Raw genomic sequence first — 22,514 nt, 5'->3', positions numbered from 1 at the left:
GTATGTCAACTGTTGTTAACCTTTTATTCACAGCTAGCTATAAATTGAACTTGAACCTGGGAAGAATACGTTTATGCAATGTAATACTCTTCCAGGTTACTTTTGTATAATGTGGTTGCAAAATCAGAAAAGCTTGCCTGATAGAGAACTTATCACCTTGTACTAGCTTATCGAGTGTTTGCATCAATACCTCCTGGCTCTGCATGTATGGTTGTATCACTTTTATACTATCAATTATCTTTCTTACCACCCAAGCTACATTTTTTAGTATAGACATCATGTTTAAGTCCGTTTTCTTGACATAGTAGTAGTGCACCCATTTAATCCATTGTGTGTCCTTCTTTTTTGAAACAGCCCATAGGTGTTTTAGAATAACTGCTTTATTCCACAGCTTTAAATTAATAACTCCCAGTCCATCTGTTGAGCCTGGTTGACATATCTTCTCTTATACAATTAGATCTTTTTTGGATATTTCACCTTGGCCAGTCTACAAAAAGGTTTTGCAAGTAGCTTCCAATATCTTAATCACTTTCTTAGGCAAGATAAATATCTGTGCCCAGTAGCTTTGCATACCAAATAAAACTGCTTTTATAAGTTGAAGTCTACCAGCATATGAGAGCAGTCTTATTGTCCAGCATGTAATTTTTGTAGAGAATTTCTCCACCAGAGGCATATATTGTGCAACTGTTAGCTTCTTTGTAAATAATGGAACTCCCAGGTACCTGAATGGTAAAGTCCCTTTAACAAAACCCAAGCTTTGTAACATATCACACTTTAAATTGTTACCTACTCCTGCTATATATATAGAGCTCTTGTAAGTATTTGCTTCCAGACAGATGCTCTTGAAAACCTTTGAAAAGTTTGTTGCAGCAACATAACAGATTCTTTGTTAGCTTTGCAAAACATCACTAGGTCATATGCAAAACACGTGTGAATTAAGTTAAATCTCTTGCATTTTGGATGGAAATGGAACTGTTTTTTTTTTGCCAGTTGTTGCATTTCTCTATGGAGGTATTCCATGGCTATCACAAAAGGTAAGAGGACATAGGATCTTCTTGTCTCAACCCCTTCCTAGCCTGGAATGATTTAGTGAGTCCACCATTAAGCATCAAAGAATAAGAAAAAGTTGTGACACACTCCATAAGCCAATTGATAAATTTTTTAGGGAATTCCAACTCAATAAGCATGGCCTTGAGGAAAGGCCACTCAAGGGTATCATAAGCTTTTTTGAGATCCATTTTAAGAACACATCTAGGTGAAATATTTTCCTAGTATACCCCTTGAAAAGCTCATGACTGAGTAGGATATTATTTGTTATAGCTTTTGTTTTAATGAAGGCAGACTGTGAACATCCAATAATATCATTCAACACCTGTTTTATCCTGTTAGCCAGAATTTTAGTAATAATTTTGTAGATAGTGGAACAACATGCAATTGGTCTAAAATCATTCACCTTAGTTAGTGATGGAACTTTACAAATCAAGGTGATAGTTGTACAGTTCCAGGTTCTCTTCATCTTTCCAGTAGTAAAAAAATATTGCACAGATGAATAAACTTCTTTTTTTACTATAACCCACTGCTGCTGAAAAAATTCAATAGGGTAACCATCCACCTTTGGACTTTTGTCTTTAGGCATGCTTCTTACAACCTGGTCTATCTTCTCTGGACTCACCATCTGCACTAGCTGAATCTGTTATTCTCTAGTAAGGCATGACCCTGCTTCGATCACTTCTGAGTTAGGATATGGCATTTCATTAGCACAATCTCCCATAAGTACAATGAAGGTATCAATAAATTCAATCTTTACTTCCTGCGGATCTGTGAGTTTTGTTTCAGTTTCAGTATAAACTAATGAGATTGTATTCTGGGCAGACCTGATCTTGAGTTGAGCCTCAAAATACTTTGTATTGGCATCGCCACTATCAATCCAGCATGCTCTAGACTTTTGTCTCAATACCCGCTCTTTGACTAAGATCTATTTTTGAATATCCATCAGAATAACCTCCTCTTGATCAAATAAAGCTTGATTATTTAATTGGGAAGCAATCTGAGCTTGTACTTTTTCTAATTATTATCTAGACTGGGATAGTTTTTGAGTATATAAAGCCATGTAAGTGTTGAGGTGCTTAACTTCCACTTTAAGTTTCTTTATCTCTCCCAGATAATAGTCACTGGGTCCCCTCTCATTGGTCTACTCCACATTTGTTACACACTGTGTGGAAACTGGTCATGCAACAAGACTAAAGCATATAACCTAAATGGCTTTGCGTGTAGATAATCTCTATGTATACACTGGACCAGTGCTGGGGAGTGATAAAAAATTTTTGAATTCAAGAAATCTATTTCTATGTGAGCAAATTTTTGTATCCAGTCATAATTCTCAAGTACCTAGTCAATTCTGTTGTATACTCTATTTGGACCCTACTGTTTGTTTGTCCAAGTAAAGTAACTGCCCTTTGATATCAGAGGTGTTAGCTGCAGATTATCTATCAAGTATTTAAACCCTTTGCTCTCATGCTCTGTAACTGGCAGACCTATTCTATCATTAGTGCTTAGTACATTGTTAAAACCACCACATAATAACCAAGGTTTATGAATATTCTCACAAATGTTTTGAATATCAGACCATAATTCTTCTCTTTAAGGTAGCTCATTCTTAGCATACACAATAGTGATAATAGCTGAGAAATCTATGGACACATTTTGTACCCTACAATGTACATATTGCTTATGTACTTGCATTACTTATACATGAAGATGTTTTTTCCAAAACAATCAAACTCTACCATTTTTACTATGTGGATAGTTACTTGCATAAGACCATTCTTTAGTAAACTTCATTAGTACATTCTTTGTATTCCCTTCTTTAACTCTTATTTCAGAACAACCAAAAATATCTGTTTTATTCTTTTTTAGAAAGAGGAGCACCTCCTTCTGCTTAAAGGTCTTATTAAGCCCTCTTACATTCCAAGTGCAAATATTCATGGAGGTTGATGAGGCATAGCCTGGCTTGTTCTTGAGGGACCAACTCCATCATCTTGTATTCTATACAAGACATTGAATTTCTTACCTGGCAGATTGCTCTCCGTAATAGTCCCAGCAACCACTTTAGGTTCAGGTACATCAGGATTTCCCTTCAACTCATTTGAACCTTGACAGCAGCTCCATCTTGTCGATCTTGCTAACTTTGCACCATTTTCTTTCTTTCTCTACCCTTTCTTCTTTGTTCAAAAAGTTTTTTGAATGCCCCCCTCTTTCTTTTGCTGCTTATCTTGAGTAGGTTTCTTCTTCTTCAGCCAATATTTCTCATCTGTGTGCCTAAATTTAACATAATCAAATATAATTTCAACTTCCAATCATATTCAATCCCTTGCTTGATGGTACCTAATGGGGTATCAGTCTCACTAGAGTCTAGAAGTAGATAGGAAATATCTACTTCCACCAGTACTCTAGCATAAGAGATCCTATTCAACTCCACAGTGTACCAATCAAGGTGAAGGGGTCTACCAATTGCACCATCCACCTTGCTTATTGCTTCCATAGTCCAGCATCCCACAGTCAATCCAGGTAAATTAGCCCATAGAGGAATCGTTGTGATGCATTCAATATCAAAAATAAATTCCATTACCTAATGCTTCAATATAAATAGTTTATTGTGGTAAGTATAAGGTCCTTCTTGCATGATCTTTTCCCTATCCTCAATCGATGGAAATCAAAATACTTAATAGCCATCAGCATGGTACAGGATCTGGGGTTTCTTCATAAAATTCCAAACAGTGGTTACAAAATTGTCCATAGATTTCTCATAAGGGGTATCTCCGAGTACTTACCCTATGAGAGCAGTCGACCAGTGATTATCAACTGCGTTTATATGCTCCATAGTCAGCTTAACCACTTTTTTCCCCTCGCATTGGTTAGGTGGTTGATATGTCAGCGTGTTCTCTTTGTTTGCACCCCTATTTGTCGGAGATTTAGGGACCTCTGTTGTCTTTGTTATCTGTTCAGCTGGAATTACAGATTTCGAGCTTGTTGAAGCACTGGCATCAGAGAATTGAAGTTATCGAGGGAGGGTTGCCATTGTAATGACAGGTTTTCTCCCTTTTGAGTTTTGCTCTCGAACACTGTTACATTAAATATTTTTCTCATCTTCAAGTTCCTCTTTCTCATGAATAGGTTGAAATTGAACTCGGAGTAAGCTACCAAAAGTTAAAGGAGAGAGAATTCATTGTGTTTCCATTGCCGGAGTGGCCAGCACCGTCGTAAAGGTTGTTGTGTTACGCTGTCATCCCATGTTCAGTGCACATTAGCCTGCCTTGGCTTAGCATGCGCCGTGAGTAACTAGCTTAACATGCACCTCTATACTTTGTGTATCTTTTTTTTTAGTTTTTTCAACCTCTACATTTTTTTCCTTTCTTCATCTCAACTTCTATATTTTTTTCTTTTTTATTTGTCTTTGGTTTTTATTTGTTCATTCTCATTTTATTCTTTTTAAATTGTTTTCTCAGCCGTTATTTTTTATTTTGTCTTTTTTTCTTTATTTTTTTCTCAACCTTTTTTTCTTTTAGTTTTTTTCCTTTTCTCTTCTCAACTTCTATATATTTTTTCTCTTTTTTTCTTTGATTTTTCCTTTTTCTTCTTTTAGAAATATTTTTTTCTCAACTCTTATTATTTTTCCTTTTCAAATTTCTTTCAAAGAACTAGTTACCCCCCATGAGAAATAATTGACATTACCACATTGTATTTTGATTTATGAGACATTCTATAAATCTTGCCTTAGATAAGGCTTAGCTCAAAGACTTTTAAATAATAAGCTATGTCCCATGGACAAGAGTTCACACTATTACATTGTGTTTTGATTTATGAGATGTTCTATAACTCTTACTTTAGTGACAAGACTTAGCCCAAAGACTTTCAAATAATAATTTACGCCTCATGGACAAGAGTTGATACTACCATGTTGTGTTTTGATTTATGGGATGCTCTATGACAAGATTTAGGCCAAGGACCATCAAACGACAAGTTATGCCCTATGGGTTATAGTTGACACTACCATATTGCATATTGATTTATGATATGTTCTATAACTCTTGCTTTAGAGACAAGACTTAGACCAAGCAATTGAAAACAATAAGTTACGCCCCATGGGCAAGAACTGACACCACCACATTGTGTTTTGATTTTCGAGATACTCTATAACTCTTGCCTTAGAGGCAAGACTTAGCCCAAGGACCTTCAAACATCAATTTACGCCCCGCTCCATGGGAAAGAATTGATGTTACCAAATTGTGTCTTGATTTATCATATGATAAGAATTGACGCTATCATATTGTGTCTTGATTTATGATATGCTCTTTAACTCTTGCCTTAGAGACAAAAATTAGACCAAGGACTTTCAAAAAAAACTTACTCCTCATGGGCAAGAGTTGACGCTACTACATTGTGTTTTGATTTATGAAATATTCTATAACTCTTGTCTTAGAGGTAAGACTTAGCCGAAGGACTTTCAAACAACAAGTTATGTCCCATGGACAGGAATTGATACAAGTAGATTGTGTTTTGATTTATGAGATGCTCTATAACTCTTACCTTAGAGGCAAGACTTATCCCAAGGACTCTCAAACAACAAATACGCCTCATGGGCAAGAGTTGACGCTACCATATTGTGTCTTGATTTATGAGATACTCTATAACTTTTGCCTTAGAGGCAAGACTTAGACCAAAGACTTTCAAACAACAAGTTATGCCCCATGGACAAAAGTTGTCATTACCACATTATATCTTGATTTATGAAATGTTCTATAACTCCTGTGTTAGAGGCAAGACTTAGCCCGCCAAAGGAACAAATTATGTCCCACGGGCAAGAGTTGACACTACCACATTGTATCTTGATTTAAGAAATGTTCTACAGCTCTTGCCTTAGAGGCAAAAATCAACACATAGACTTTCAAACAAGAAGTTACACCACATGAGCAAGAGTTGATACTACCATATTGTGTCTTTATTTATGAGATGCTCTATAACTCTTGCCTTAGAGGCAAACTTAGTCCAAGGACTTTCAAACAACAAGTTATGCCTCGTGGGCAAGAAATGATACTACCATATTGAGTCTAGATTTTTGAGATGTTCTATAACTCTTATCTTAAAGGCAAGACTTAATCCAAGAATTTTCACACCCTTAAGTTTACATCGATGTCAAAGAAAGAAGATGCTCTTTGCGAACTATCTAACTTTCTATTTATTAGCAAAGAATAATAGGAGTCGAGCCAAAAAAACAAGAAAAGAGAAAAAAAATAAAAGAGAAGAAAAAAATATAGGTTGGGAAAAACAAAAATGAGAAAAAAATAATTGAAAATAGAGTTTGAGAAAAATAAAAAAATAAAATAAGAAAAGAAAAAAAATAAAGGTTGATACAAATAAATTAAAAAAAAAGGAGAGAAATGAAAAATAAATAATATTTGAGAAAATTAAGAGAAGGAAAAAAAAGAAAAAAGAAAAATAAAGAAGATAAAAATTGAGAAAATGAATTAAAAAAATTAAAATAAAAAAAATAAAAAGAGAAAAGAGAAAATATAAAGGAAAAAAATAGAAATTAAGAGAGAAATTTGAGGTTCAAGGAGCAAAAGTATTTGTCCTATACATAAAAAAAAAAAAAAGACTAATTGTTTTAAACTTTTTAAATGGAGGACAAACAGACAAACAAACAAACAAAATCACTCTCTATGGGCCATTCATGCAATTTCCTACCATAAAAGTGTGTACAATTCTTCATGCATTTTATTTTTCTCAGCCCATTTGTAAATTGCACTAAATTTTATTATTGTTATAGTTGATTATTATGGACGAACACTTTGGGGTAAAGTTCCTTGGGATATACCGTTTCTTTTTTTTTTTTTTTTTTTTTTTAATTCAGGGGTTATTTAGTTGCTAGTTAGAACATAAGTTATTCATCTATTATAATTTTAAGTAACACCATGTTGGTAGAACTTTTAAACACGTCTAATATGGTGTTTGATTTATAATTTAAAAATATAATTAGAATAAAAGATAGAAAAAATACTTCCTCTTTCAATTTATAGGCCTCAATTTTCTTTCTAGTCAGTCGCAAAACGAATGACATAGTTCTATGTTTAGTAACAGTTTAACTTTGAAATACTTATTTTACCCTAGTAAAATAATTTATAATCACACAAATATTTTAGACTTATTTTAAATCATAAAATTTATTTTTTTAAAACTGCATGCCAAGTCAAAATAACTCACGTAAGTTGGGAGAGAGGGAGTAACTAAATCCTAGGTAAATTAATAATCCCTTCATTTCTAATAGGCACACCCCTTAATAAACTGCTCACTCCTATAAAAGTAAATGTAACTTTTATCAATTTATCCTTGATCAAATTTTATCTCTTTTCAAGTTAATATTAATTATTATATTTAAATTCAAAGATATATTAAAAAATTATGATCTAAATATTTTTAAATAATTAAATATGCATTTATGTAGCAACAAAATCACAATCCAAAATCAACATTTGTTGAAAAAACAAATTGGAGGGAGTAATATAATAAATAAATTTTGTGGTAATTTGCTAATTTCTGCATTATTAAAACAAAAATTAGTACAAAATCCAAACAAAGATAATGCCTGATGAAATAAATCCCTATCGCTTTCCAGCAATATAAACAATTTATGATTAGCGCCGCCGTCATCCGCCACCAATGCCATCATCCGTTACGGCGGCTGATCCGCTAACCAACAACACTGTTCCGATACACAAAATCTCAGTTAACGACGACGATAAGTTCGAAGAAGAAAATAGTGAAGGATTATATGATGGAGATCATAAAAGAGGTTCGGGTTTAATATTTTCGAGATGAATTTGCGTTGTTGCTTATTATTTTTTGTTGTTATATTTTTGCATATTATTGTCTACATTTGCATTGTTTGGTTGGTTGCAGTCATGTGCTTTATTTATGACGCATATATCAATGTGAGTTCTCTAATATTCCGGGATACCTCCCACCAACAACAGGTACACCCGTGTATTTTCACAAAGTGGAGTTGGGGAGGGTAAAGTGTATGCAGTACATACCACTAAGATGAAGTAGAAAGACTGTTGTTTTCAATAGACCCTCGACTCAAGACAAACACCACTATAACAAACAAAAAGCATAAAAACACACAATGGAATGATACAAGAAACACGACACCCATAGATAATACTATAGACTATCTAATCTGAAATCACCAACAACACCAAACCACCACAAATAAGAAACTACAAGGCACATGCATAACACTACAACTACAGGCACAAGTACACACAAAGCATTCCTCCCTATTAGTAAGGACGAATTCCTACCCACTAACTCTCTACCTTATTTTGCGTCCTCCACACTTTTCCTATCAAGGGCCATAGATAAGAAGAAATTAGCTAGTGTTTTTTGTTTTTGTTGAGATTTGAACCTGAGACCTTAGGGGTTATTTGGTAGCTAGTTAGAGTTGTGCAAGTATTCTTATACACGGATTAAGCATCTAAGGATGTGGTCTAGTGGTTCGATGAAGTGGGTTGAGCACCGTGAGATCTCAGGTTTCAATTTCCAACAGGGATAAACACTAGGTTATTTCTTCCTATCTGTCGTAGCCTGAATGGACAGAGTTATTTGGTATCTGTCGCTGGTGGGAGGTGGCAGGTATCCTGTGGAATTAGTTGGGGCGCGCGCAAGCTTGCCTTGACACCACGGTTTTTGAAAATAATATTATACATGCATTAATGAGTTTCGTAATTCATGTATTAGTTATTTCACCTTCTATCCTGTATAAAATAATACATAGAATCTCTGACATAATTTATACATGTATTAGTTATCCGGGTTTCTAAATTACCAATGGAACAATGCATTAGTTTTATACATGAAGTACTTACCTTCTAAACGGCTACCAAACATGATTTGTTACTTATGTAAAATTTAATACATGCATAACTCACCTCCAAACTAGTTATCAAACGACCCCTTGTAATTCTCGATCCACTTCATTGACAACTAGGTCACACCTTTGGGGGCATATCAATTAGTTGATTCCGATTTAGTAGTTGGCCTCTTGCTGCTTTTGGATAATTATAAGAGTATTAATTAATCCCCGCTATGTGGGACTACACTTGGTATGTTGTTGTTGTTGTTGTTATTGAATCATTGCGTCTCATGAAGCCTGGTTAATGGTATGAATATGTAATTTTATGGGACAAGTAGTACATTCAGTCCTTCGGGGAATCTCATTTCTTAGGATACTTATCCTTATCATGTTTTTTTTTTTTTTGACTAATAGAAGGATGACTTCCTTTTCACTGAACGGACTCAATAGAATTATTGGTGACCAACACAATCTTTCCGAGCAAACATAAGTAACCATCAAACTATAAAACCTCACATCAAACATAGGCCCTCAAAAGAACCTGAAGTAGAGAAGCCTACAAATATAGCCTACTGTAGTTTATGATTGGGATGGGACTCTTGCTGCCTGTGAAATAGGATAATTGGGAAAACAAGAGGAAGTTGTAGCATGTTATAGGATGGACTGCGTGTGTTGGTGTTGATGTCCTGCTTTTGTATCTTTTCCTCTTGTAGGATTTTCTTATGAAGTGTATGCATATTGCATCCTAGCGGAGTAAACACTAAAAAATAGAAAAAAATGAGTGAGGTTTCACCAATTTGAGTTTGACGTCCATTTTTAATTTAATAATATCCTAAAAAAGATATGATAAAACAATGGAAGAATAATGAAACATAAAAAACTTATATTGCAATAACAACAACATAACTAGTGTAGGCTCACATGGGGTCTACCTCAAAGGTAGAGAGGCTTTTTCGGTAGACCCTCATCTTAAAGGAAAATAGTCCAAAGCAAATCCTAAGAGGATTAATAGAAGTACAAAAAACAACACATAGTAACAAAACAATAACTACAACCAAACAATATGATAATCGTGGTACAAGAAACAACAAGTTGTAACAGAAGAAGGACAAAAAACTACAAGAGCTATGTTACGACTACTATTATGAATGGACAGTAAGGCAACACACCGCTACCTGCTAACTTTTTATCCTAATCTATGTCTTCCATTAGATCATGTTTTCGGTAAAAGAAACATATATAGGAAGCAATATAAGAAGCCTAAAAATATCATGCTTGCCGTTAGTGAACTTGTATGAGTTACTCTTATTTATTCCTTTCGTCATGTATATGTCTATTTATTAGAGTAGGTTTTCTTGTTTACGTATTTGGTGGTCTCCTCACTGTATAAGACTTTCAATACACCTAGAAACGGATGTGGCGTGATAATTACGATTGGTTACTTCTTGACGGTTCATCATTGATAAAAGATCAAACTACGAAAACTAGAAACTTACACAAACACCAAAAAGTCGACGAAATTGAAATACGAAAAGTAAAGGGATAAAAGGATAGATGATAAAGATAGATAGATAAACCCAAAGAAGATAAGATAATTAAGAACTAAAGAGAGTTTATCAATCAATCTCTTACGTTGACCGCACAACAACAACAACAACAAACCCAGTGTATTCCCACCTAGTGGGGTCTGGGGGGTAAGATGTACGCAGTCCATACCTCTACCTCTGAAGAAGTAGAAAGGCTGTTTCCGATAGACCCCCGGCTCAAGACACGAGATACCACACAAACACATAGTAAAGCACAGCACAAGATTACATAACATAAATACGGCACCCATAAGTAATATAAAACAGAGGAAAGCACACAGATTCATAATAAAACATGGAACACGGACTCCTAACAAGAATAAACCCCCACCAAGTAATTCCCTACACTAGCGACTCAAACTGGCCCTAGTCCTCTGCCCTAATACGCGTCCTCCAGACCTTCCTATCTAGGGTCATGTCCTCGGTGAGCTGTAATTGCTCCATGTCCCGCCTAATCACCTCACCCCAGTACTTCTTCGGCCTACCCCTACCCCGCCTAAAACCATCCAACGCTAGCCTCTCACACCTACGGACCGGGGCATCCATGCCCCTCCTCTTCACGTGTTCGAACCATCTCAATCGGGCTTCCCGCATCTTGCACTCCACTGGAGTCACACCAACCTTCTCCCGGATGGTCTCATTCCGAACTCTATCCCCTCTAGTCAGCCCACACATCCAGCGCAACATCCGCATTTCTGCCACCCTCATCTTTTGGATGTGGGAGTTCTTAACTGGCCAACACTCCGCTCCATACAACATGCGCCCTTACAACCGTCGTTTCTAAGCAAAATACAACATAAGCTTTTCCAAGCTCTTAAACACTCTCAAGAATTTTCATCTTTAATCAACATAAAAAAAAACTAGGGAAATAACCTAAGATTGCTAGTATTTATAACCTTGGGCTATTTAGTACTTAAGTGGGCCCAAACGTGACCCAAATTAACCAAAAACGCAATGTAGCCCCATTTTGGCATCTGCTTAAGTTGATGGGGCGCACCTTGGGAGCAAATGCCACTGTTTTGACCTTCTCAAGAAGATCAGGCGCCCATTAGGCGCTGATGGGGTACAAGTCCTCTTTGAGGGGCTTTTTTGCCCCGTTTAGCACTCCTTTGACCCCTCCAAGGCCTCTTGATCCTCCTTGTATGCTTTAGGCACTCTAAACAACAACAACATACCCAGTGCTTTCCTTAAATGGTATCTAGATGGCTTGGAACACATCTAACTTTTTTAATATCATGGTAGTTTTTGTAGTCCTCGAGTTTGCTTCCTTGTTGGGGTCTTGGGGATGAATTCGACTTTCGGCTCCAAGCTATCCTCCACACATGTGTTGAGCTCTTGAGAGCTCAAAAAGGGTTCTCCAAACATGTCCTTGCCTCCGATAGATGGTATTGCTTAGGTACCTTCATGTCGACCTTGAATTATAGTCCTTGAAAGTTCAATGTTGATTTGGCTTATATCATCCTCCCCTTCTTGAAGAGGATTCGACCTCGAATCTGAACCTTGCAAAACCATAGGGGTAACAAGCAAAGACAATATCCTCATGACATGAGAGTTAGGATTAGCAATAACAAACTTTTCACCAAGCCAAGGACGATCACACTTAACATATAACCAAGTATCAAAATGGTGAATTAAGGGCATGTAACCCCACAGAATAAGAATTACTTGGCCACTCAAGAGATTTGGACAATGGGGAAGGCTAAAGGAACCATGGGAATCAATCAACCACTCATGAAGGCTCACATGGGTTCCATGTCTCAATAAGCACATAACCCTTTTAAAACACTCATCTTTGTTTGTGATCCTTCCTTTCCACAACTTTGGTGCCTCAAGTAGATTAGAAGTCTTCAAGAAAGACTCTCCGCCATAGGGATGAGTACCAATAACTTCAACCAAATTTTGCTTGTCAGCTTGACCAAGCATCAAGTGGTGTGAATATGAACCTCCACATTTCAAATGGTCACCGGGGTCAAATGGACACTTCTCTCCCCTAACAGCCTGTTTGGATGGTGGTTTCCCATGGTATGGTATGGTTACCATGGGAACCATGGTTTTCTAAAAATGGTGGTATGTTATGTTACTATTCCATGGTTTGATAACTATGGAATGAAGCAATTTATTGAACCGCCAAATTGGTGGTGTGCCATGGTTTTCATTTTTCTTTTCCAGCTATACCCTTATATAATTTTCTTTAATCCTATTTTGTCCTTATCAACAAAATACATGCTAAGACTACGCATTTGTTAACAAGATCGAAGATTGCAAGACTTCTTGTTAGCAATATAAAAATTCAAAGAGTGAGAAAAATGATCACAGTTATTTAGTAGTAGTAGTTTTTAATGCCAATAAAAACTCAATTCGATAAAAAAAAAATTGAAAATTGAAATGGAGGGAAACAGAGTGAATGCACAAAAAGCATATACATGGGAAGTGATTTTTGAACTCTAAGATTCATACATGTATACCAATTGTTTTATTGATTATTGATTGGGAAGTACTTCCCGATTGCATTAGTTTGCGTTCGTCAAACCTTTGTTTAGCAAATACCCTTGTGAATTTGGCGTCTTAAAAGGATCATCGGGTAGCTATGAGAAGCATCAAGAAAGAAAGGACAACTGGTTACGCTAGCACTGATATGGATAAAAGAGTTGATATCTCAGATGTATACAATTAGGGGCATTTTAGTAAATTTACCTGTTACCATACCGTACCATGCCATCAAATCAAACAAAAAATCTATTATTAAACCGCAGTGAACGATACAGTCCATCCAAACATGGTACCATACCATACTATACCATATCATACTACACCATACCATACATTATGAAACCATGACAAACCACCATCCAAACAGGCTGTAAGAGTACCACCAATACAAAGAGTTATAGCCTCTACACTAGCATAAGCATCGTCAAAGACAAATAGAGGGTAAAGAAAGGCATTTCGCAAATTGATTTCATCTAAGGTGTCCTCGAGAATATGCTCACTTTGATGCTCAAGATTATTATCAAGGGTATGCTCAAGAATTGAACACTCAAAGAAGAAGAAATAATTGGGACACAAAGACCACCTTCCTATCCTTCACATTCTTTTTGGACCAATTATTTTCAACATCATCACTCACTTGAGGTTCATTAACCACATCACAAACATCCTCAAGTGGTGGACTAGGTTCACTCACAAGTTGGTCCATATAATTTCCACAAGACAATGTACTATCATTCAACACAATGGCTTCAACTATCATTCAACACAATGGCTTCAACACTAGGTGGACACAAATCGATCTTACAAGAAGAGTCAATTCGGTCATCAATAGGATCAACTAGTGTATCCACGCTCTCAACTTGTACATTATCATCACAAGGCAAAGAATTAATTGGCTTATGTAAGGATAAACTATTATTCACACTTAAAAGGCTACTAGATGCATAATGATCATTCACATTTACTAAAGTGCAAGAGTTAGCTATGTTACCTTTAAGCTCATGAGAAGATTCTTCTTTACCTTGGGGCAAAATTGCCATCATAGTGTTGGAACATGCGTCAAGCCATTCATTGAGGGAGCCCGACCTTTTGTCTAGCTTGGTTAAAGCAATTAACACCTTATCAAAGGTACTCTTCTCTTTGGGAGTTGGTGCTTCTTCATCATCCATCATTGTACCTTCACAAATGTCCTTATTGAGAGAAGGATAAACAAAGTTAGATTGTGTTTGTGGTAACCCCCTCGCTTCACTCCTCTCAACCTCTTTTTTTCCACTTTTAGGTTACCACTTTGCTCTCCCTTACTCCCCCAATCTTTTCTCTCTTATCATCAAAGGATTTTGAGTAAGTGGCTTCATTTCTGTAAGGTTTGGGAAGGGTAGGTGGAAAAAGATGGTTTCTCCATTGGTCCATTACAATCTTAGGCCAATTTTTCTCATTCTGGACTTTATGTTTTAAAAACCAATTGGCACCTAAGCATAAGTGTCCAAATTCCAAGAGGAATATGTCACACCAAACCTCCTCATAGTACCCATCTTGGGTGAAGGAAACCTTCACGTTGTCGAAAGCTCTATAGCTTTCTAAGAAGTAGGGAAAAGCATGGACACTCGAGGTATCCCTAGATAGTCAACCATAGAAAGAGTGATGTAGTTTGGATAACACCAATCATCAAGGATAAGAACACATCTTGGAACTACACAAATTTCTGCCCATCTTGAGCAAACTTGTCTTCGTGGATCACTATTATAAAGCTTTGTGTATCCCTTCGGCACATAGATTAACCTCATGAACTCTTTCAAGGCACTCCATGTTTGATAGGGCTTTCTTGAAAGTTCCCCCATCTTAAATATCCGACCTTGAATGTGCTTAAGGGCATATGTGGCTTGTTCGGCTTTGCTCATAACACAATCCTTGAAGATCCTTTCACATTGCCATTCCCAATTAAGATAAACTTTCAGATCTCGTTCTCATTTGAAAATTGGAAGAGATGATCTAGAAAAATTATGATTCTTACGACCTTTCATATCCACCTCAGTTTCCATTTTCAAACATTTGAGCACTAGAACAAGAAGGATAAGAGGTAGTATTCTTAGGCATTGGAGACATACTTCCTTATAACTCCTTGTACCTATAAAATGAACAAACAAGATTAGTAGTAAAAGCCCCTCACCAACACTTGTAAGATTCTCACCTTTGTAGACCTCCAATTAGATTAGCGAATGTTGAAAGTTGTTTATACTTGGCTGTACATAAGGTGTCAAATCTCTACTTGTGGCCAGAGTGGATTCTTTTTTGAATTACTCAAAGAAAATTACTTACGAACTTGAATCAAGAAGTTACAATGAATTAAAAACTAGAAAAGCATAAAAGAAATAGGACGAAGAAAGAAAACGGACTCAAGCACTAATCACAACTAAGTAGGTTGATTACTAATTGCTAATTAGTGTTTAGAATCAAAGAAAAGATGATTAAGAATCAAGAAATAAAACTATATGAATCAAACTTAAGCATAAAGGGAATTAAGAAGCTTTGAAATGTGTTTTTGATCCACCAAAATAGCTTGGGAGCACCCTTTTGACCTGCTTGAGCAGGTCCATCGCATCTCAGGGGCTGACCAGATGCATAAGGCACTGGTTTGAGCTGCTTTTGGGCTGCTGCAGCAGCTCCAACGCAGACCAAGGGCAAATGGGGCGCAGTTTAGCCGCACAACCCACTTGGAATGTCGTTTTTGCCCTTTAGTGGTCCCCCCTTTGGCCTCTTCTCTTGGAATATTCTTTTGGATCTTCAAAGGTGCTTTGTACTAACACTTTTGTACACCTTTTCTCTCTCTTTTTAGGATCAAACACCCCTTTTTAGGACCAAACACCCACCTTTTGCTGAAAATTCAGCATGAAGATATGCATTTCTCCAAGAACACCATCTTTTCCAACTTCTTCACCTTAGCTCGGAATGAGTTGAAATTTTAAACCTAGGCACTTTTAACCTTCTAAACTCATTCCAAACATCAATTAGTTCAAATTCTTCACCAAAATTTTCAAGTCTTGCAACCCACTTTAAATTCTTCAACCCAAGCTTTCAACAAATGATAGATACTCAAAGTTGCTCCAATTTAGCTCAAAGTCGATTTCTAGATTCCTATAGTGTTAGAGAACAAGAATCTAACACTGGAAACACAAGAAAACACTAAAATCAAAGACTCAAATTTTGACCTAACCTTAAAAACGTGAACAGTAATTTTTTTTTGTGATTTTTGATTTTCAAGAAGACTAGACCGAAGATTGACTTTGTAAGAACGAAATCAAGCTTGGCTCTGATACCAAATGATAAAAGATCGAACCACGAAAACTAGAAACAAACACAAACACTAAAGAATCAACGAAATTGAAATACGGAAAGTAAAGGGATAAAAGGATAGATTGATAAAGATAGATAGATAGACACACGAAGAAGATAAGAGAACGAAAGAGTATATTAAACTTTTAAACCCCTAATTCAACTATCAACAAGCACCAATCTCTTACGTTGACCGCACGGGAATCGAAATGCCCTTACAACCACCATTTCTAAGCAAAATACAACATAAACTTTTCCCAACTCTCAAACACTCTCAATTGTTTTCATCTTTAATCAACATCAAAAAACTAGGGAAACAACCTAAAATTGCTAGTATTTGTAACCTTGGGCTATTTAGTACATAAGTGGGCCCAAAAGTGACCCAAATCAACCAAAAATGCAACGTAGCGCACTTTGGCATCTGCTTAAGCAGCTGGGCTGCACCTTGGGCACACCTTGGGAGCAAATGCTATTGTTTTGACCTGCTTTAGCAGGTTAGGTGCACCTTGGGCGCATCTGGGGCGTAGGTCCCCTCTGAGGGGCTTTTTAAGCCCCGTTTAGCACTCCTTTGACCCCTCCAAGGCCCCTTGGTCCTTCTTGTATGCTTTGGGCACTCTAAAACACTCCTTAAATGGTATCTAGATGGCTTGGGACACATCTAACTTCTTCAATATCATGGGAGTATTTGTAGTCCTCAGGTTTGCTTCCTTGTTTGAGATCTTGGGATGAATTCAACTTTCGACTCCAAGCTATCCTCCACACATGGTGTTGAGCTCTTGAGAGCTCAAAAAGGGTCCCCAAACATGTCCTTGCCTCCCATAGAGATGACCATGGCTTGGGTACCTTCGTGTCGACCTTGGATTATAGTTCTTGAAAGTTCAATGCCGATTTGGCTTATATCAATCATATATGTAGAGTGGCTATTACCATCACAGAATATTATCGATGGTCAAATACTCACATATATTTCTGAGGTTGATTATTATATGCCCTTTAATCATTATGACTTTGGAGATGGTGGGTGTGCTAGTTGAAACTGGTGAGCATCAGTAGACTTTAGAGCTCTGTTTTGAAAGACTGCCTATGGCCATGGTTCACTTGTTTGGATCAGTGATGTCAATGTGAAAAGTATAAACAAATCAAAGCGTTTAGGGATTTAAGCAAAAAGATTATTTAAAGTGCGACTCTTGTGATGCGAGGTGCAAATGAAGATAAAAGAGTCTACATGTAATTATTGAAAATAAATATCATTACAAATAAAAAATGTTGATCACAAGAATTGAAAATTTGCAATTAATTGAAGTCATGTAATCTTGTACTAAGTTTCTAGTTTTTTGATTTGAATATTAAAATACTCTTCCATAATTTACCTAATGATTAGTATATTACTGACCATCTATATTTACACATAGAATGTGTCCTAGGCACACATGATGCCTGTATAAATCATTGGTTGATGATGTGAAATGCAAGTTGCTTTTCCATCGAGCTTGAAGGCTTAAGCGCGTTTAGGTGACATTTTAACAACATTGATTTGGGTTGATGGAGGATGAATGTCCAAGGCTAGTCCTAATCCTTTTTATTCTTTGACATCGTTTTCTACTCAACTTTTTCTAGTTTTCTTGACCCTTTCTCCATAGATTTGGTTAACTCCTTGGACATAAGGAAGTTCTTGTTTTTTATGAGGTTCTTTTTTGTACCTTTAATATTCCTTTTATGTTACGGTCGTTTGTGCACCTCCCCTTCTCAAAATTAGTAGTATTATTTAGTAGTCACATATCTCCTTATTTTTCAATGTATATTATTACTATCAGTTGCTTCCTTGTTTTGCCTCCTGCTCTCTTGGTGCCATATTTTTCTCACAAACATGCTTAAAAACTTTTCTTTTGAGACGAGGGTCTATCGAAAACAACCTGTCTACCCCACAAAGGCAGAGGTAGTGTTTGCATACATCTTATCCTCCCCATACTCACTTGTTGGAATACAATGGGTATATTGTTGTTGTCATGGTCTTTCTTTTGTGGCCTTCATTGTTCTTCCTCTTTTCCTGCCTTTGTTTATGAAAGGAGACTTAGTATAAGTCGTATTTCTAAGAGATGAAAATGTAAGAAAGCGACAAAAAGCCATGTCTTCAGATGGATGACAAAAAAGGAAGCACATAATGCACGATTAAAAATACCAGATATGCATGAATCTACAATATAATAATCACATTGCAATTTTCTTTATCGACAAAAAAAGGTCCAATATACAATAATGACTATAAGTTGATGTTAGAAGAATTAACCATTTTTTTCGTTGGGATCATTTATGCGTCATTGTTTGAGTCATACACTTCTGTGAAGCAGATTCACTTATGAAGCGATAAACATTTGCTTCATATATTTTCATCACTTTAAGGTATGAAGTTGTGGCTTTTAATAACTCAACTACAAGACATTGGGCTTATTTAAATCTTGAGCAGATCTCAATTATCATTTTCGTAGTATTGTATGTTGAAGTCGGGGGTCTATCAGAAACCTCTCTACTTCGTCTGAGGTAGTGGTATGGACTGCGTACACTTTACCCTCTCCAGACCCTACTTTGCGGGAATATACTGGGTATGTTTTTGTAGTATTGCATGTTGAAGTTCGGAATCTTAATTCAATGAATTGTAGTGGATGGCTTATTAGACATAGCTACATAATATGTGAGTAACTTGTAAAGTAAGCTTTATCTTCTTATCACTTAGGCAAATATGGGTTCTTTCAACTATAAGCCTTTTCTTGAGTTTGTTCTATGATATTAAAGTTGTGTCTTTGAATATCTTCATAGGCGCAATTGCAAACAGATAGTCAATACTCAATATTGCGACCACTTTCCCCTTATGGTTAGTGTCAATGTTTGCATTATCTTGCGCATCATCGATAACTGATTTATATGTATTCGCTACCATGGCTCAACTTTGAACCATACTACTAAATAAATACTTGTAGTCACCTCAATCCTTTCTGCGAGTTCCCCTAACAATGTTGCACTAGTTTGCTGAATCTTGAAGACCCTATTACATCAAATGAAGGATTTTTTCGTTACCCCTCGAAATCTTGAAAGAATTTGTATGTGGTGCCATTCAAAAGGATGAAAAGTTTCATTGTAGACATAGCATCAAGTCTTATATTCTCAATCATTGATGAAATCTTGTTGTTTCAAGCATATTTCTATACTATATATAAAATGAGATGAAGGGGACAAACACATACAATGATAGTTGTATTGTGTTACACTAAGAAAACCTTCCAATTTTTCATTACTTTTTATACCCTTATTTTTCCTACAATTCTCAATGTGTATAAGAAGATACATGCGTGCTGCAATTCACTTGATCAAACCACGTTTATTACAATTCATATGTATAATATTTCATAGCCTTAGTCCTTTTTCTCGGGTGTGTGTTAGTTAAAAAAAAGTTCAGAGTCCAATCCTAGCAGAGACAATAACACTAGGTGATTTCTTCCTATCTATTCTAGCCTTGGTGGATAGAGTTACCTGTTGCAGGTGGGAGGTGGCACGTACCCATGAGATTAGTTGAGGTGCACACAAGTTGGCCTCGATTACCCAAAAAAAGAAGAAAAGTTCAGAATTATGGAACTCTTCTCTAATTCTCCTTTTTTTTTCACTCTTTCCAAATGTGGTTTCTTTTTTCTAGTGAGTTCTCAATTTTCTTATGGTCTTTTCTCTTGCTTACCAACTATGTTGCCAGGTCTAATGGAATTGGTGAGGAAGAAGATGATGACTGATTTTTGTGTGTTGGTTTTGGACAAAGTAAGGTGTTCCGTAGTCCAATGGATTTGGCTCTTTGTGGCTTTCACTTGGTCTTCTTTCAAATTCCCCCATTTGGGTTTTGTTTTATGCTTGACATCATTGTTTACCATATTCGCACAACTAAAAGATTACTAGAAAAGTTCACATTGAGAAGATAATTTCATGCAACGTATTGAAGCTTCATACAATTTACATGTATCTTTGAATTAAAATGTACAAGATATGATAAGGGGAAAAGATTACATATGCACAAGATCATATGTGCTTGATCAAATATTTCGGATGTTTACTTCTTAGTCGTGTAAAGTTACTGCCATGTGACTGCGTATAATATACCTTTGTGATGGGGCCCTTCTCCGGACCATGCGCATAGCGGAAGCTTTAGTGTAAGGGTTGTCTTTTTTTCTTACTTAGTCTTGTGTATGCCCATAGTCTTTCAAGTAACTTAGACCTCCTCTCTAAGTGTTATTGCTATTATTTTATAGATACTTATAAAGTTTGTTAGATTATGAGTAGGAATAGGAATAGTATATGGAATCCTAGTTGGAGAAGAAGTCTAATGTAGTGTTTATAAATAGGATCTCAATGTAATAATTTAGATACAACAATTCAATAATATTCTTCTTTTATACTTCTTCACATTGTATCAGAACGTTGGCGAGAAACTTCAGAAATAAAAAGAAAAATCAGACACCGTGTGTCAATTTTTGGTGACTGATTTGTGTCATTATCTGTTTTGTGGGTGATGCGCAAAATTCAACACCACCACGAGGATCATAAAGCTCAGGCGACCAAAACCTGGCCAACCACCAAAAAACTCCAAGTTACGCGCTCCCATGCGCCAGTCGGAGGTACGTTTTCCAGTGAGATTTGTGTCGCATGCCGGGAGTGTGAGCGATACTCCGATCGTTTTTTTGAGTTATTCTTTTTTCTGTTGGGGTCGCCCAGCTATTCTGATCAATTTTTTTCCAAATTTCGATCAGGTTTTCATGTTCTGGCGATTTGTTTTTTTTTTGATTCAGACCTGTTCATCAGAACTCATTACTCTTGCTACTTTCAAGTCAAATCATATCGTGAAATCAGAATTTTGAGCCAAAACCTTTCCATCATGATTAAGTTTGAACCCTTAATGAGGAGATCAGTATATCAAACTTCACAGTCCATCAAGAATCGATGAGGGGATAGTCATTTTGGAAGATCTCGACCTAGGTGTAGTTATTGTAAAAGGCTTGGACACACTCATGACGTATGTTATTCTCGACCTAAGTATAGTTATTGAAATAGGCTTGGACATACTCATGGACTATGTTATTCTTTGCATGGTTGACCAACTAAAAATACTCATGTTGCTCAGTGTAACATTATGGGTAATCAATGGGTGTATTTATTAATCTGAAAAGAAATATAATGAGCATCTTCAGTAGCGTGCAAGTAAGCAGATATCTCTACCAGTAGCCTCAACTGCACAGTATCCTGCCTTTGGATCTTAGGTTGTGGATCTGGCGCCTTTATCATATTTCTGGTGATAAATCACTTATATGAAATACTGTTTATTCACAGTCTCTTCTAGCCGTCACTTTAGCCAATGGTAACCAAACCAAAGCAAAAAGAGTTGGACAAGCTACACCCCTGTCCTCTGTCACTTTAAATTATGTTCTTTATGTCCTTGGTTGTCCTTTTAATTTTGCACCAGTCAGTCATTTGACTCGTGCCCTAAACCGTTGCATACTATTTCTTGAGGACTTTTGTATCATGCATGACCGTAGTACGGGACAAACAATTGGTGTAGGATATGAATCACATGGCCTTTACTACGGGACAAACAATTGGTGTAGGATATGAATCACAAGGCCTTTACTACCTTATCTCTCCTAACTCCTTTGTAGCATGTCCAATTATAGATTCTCCGGAAATAATTCATAAACGTTTGGGACATCCTAGTCTGTTCAAACTACAAAAGATAGTGCCTAGTTTGTCTAGTCTAGCCACATTAGATTGTGAGTCGTGCCACTTGGAAAACACACTCGAACTATCTTTCAATGCAGTACTGAGAATCGTGCAGCGTCTATCTGTTCCTTAGTTCACTTTGATATTTGGGGGCTTAGTAGAATCACTTTAATCTTAGGGTTTCGTTATTTTGTTAGCTTCATTAATGATTATTCAAGATGTACTTGGATTTTCTTAATGAAAGGTTACTCTGAATTGTTTCCTATATTCAAGAGTTATTGTGTTGAAATTCAAAATCAATGCGGTGTCTCTATTAGTGCCTTTCATAGTGATAACGCCTTAGAATATATGTCCTCCCAATTTCAACAATTTATGGCTCATCAAGGAATTATGCATCGGACTTCTTGTTTGTATACCCCTCAACAAAATGGAGTGGCAGAGAGGAAAAA

At 36.4% G+C, this 22,514-nt stretch overlaps 1 protein-coding gene across 4 annotated transcripts in view; it reads left to right on the top strand.

Moving 5' to 3' along the window:
- Nucleotides 1-7,517: 7,517 nt before the first annotated feature.
- LOC107845399 (protein FRIGIDA-ESSENTIAL 1) overlaps nucleotides 7,518-22,514 on the top strand; it is a 31,166-nt gene continuing 16,169 nt past the window's right edge. For 2 of the 4 annotated variants that reach the window (XR_007046147.1, XM_047398540.1), the window contains exon 1: nucleotides 7,518-7,849. Coding sequence is in view for 2 of the 4 variants with exons in the window: in XM_047398540.1 (XP_047254496.1) it covers nucleotides 7,717-7,849 (133 nt within the window). In the remaining 2 variants the exon portion in view is untranslated. The remainder of the gene's footprint in view (nucleotides 7,850-22,514) is intronic. The other 2 variants (XR_007046148.1, XM_016689696.2) reach the window with 2 other exon arrangements.

The sequence above is a fragment of the Capsicum annuum genome, chromosome 10 (genome assembly GCF_002878395.1).
Source record: "Capsicum annuum cultivar UCD-10X-F1 chromosome 10, UCD10Xv1.1, whole genome shotgun sequence".
NCBI lineage: Eukaryota > Viridiplantae > Streptophyta > Magnoliopsida > Solanales > Solanaceae > Capsicum > Capsicum annuum.
The sequence above is the reverse complement of the archived record's forward strand: the minus strand, read 5'-3'. Positions and strand labels throughout refer to the sequence as shown.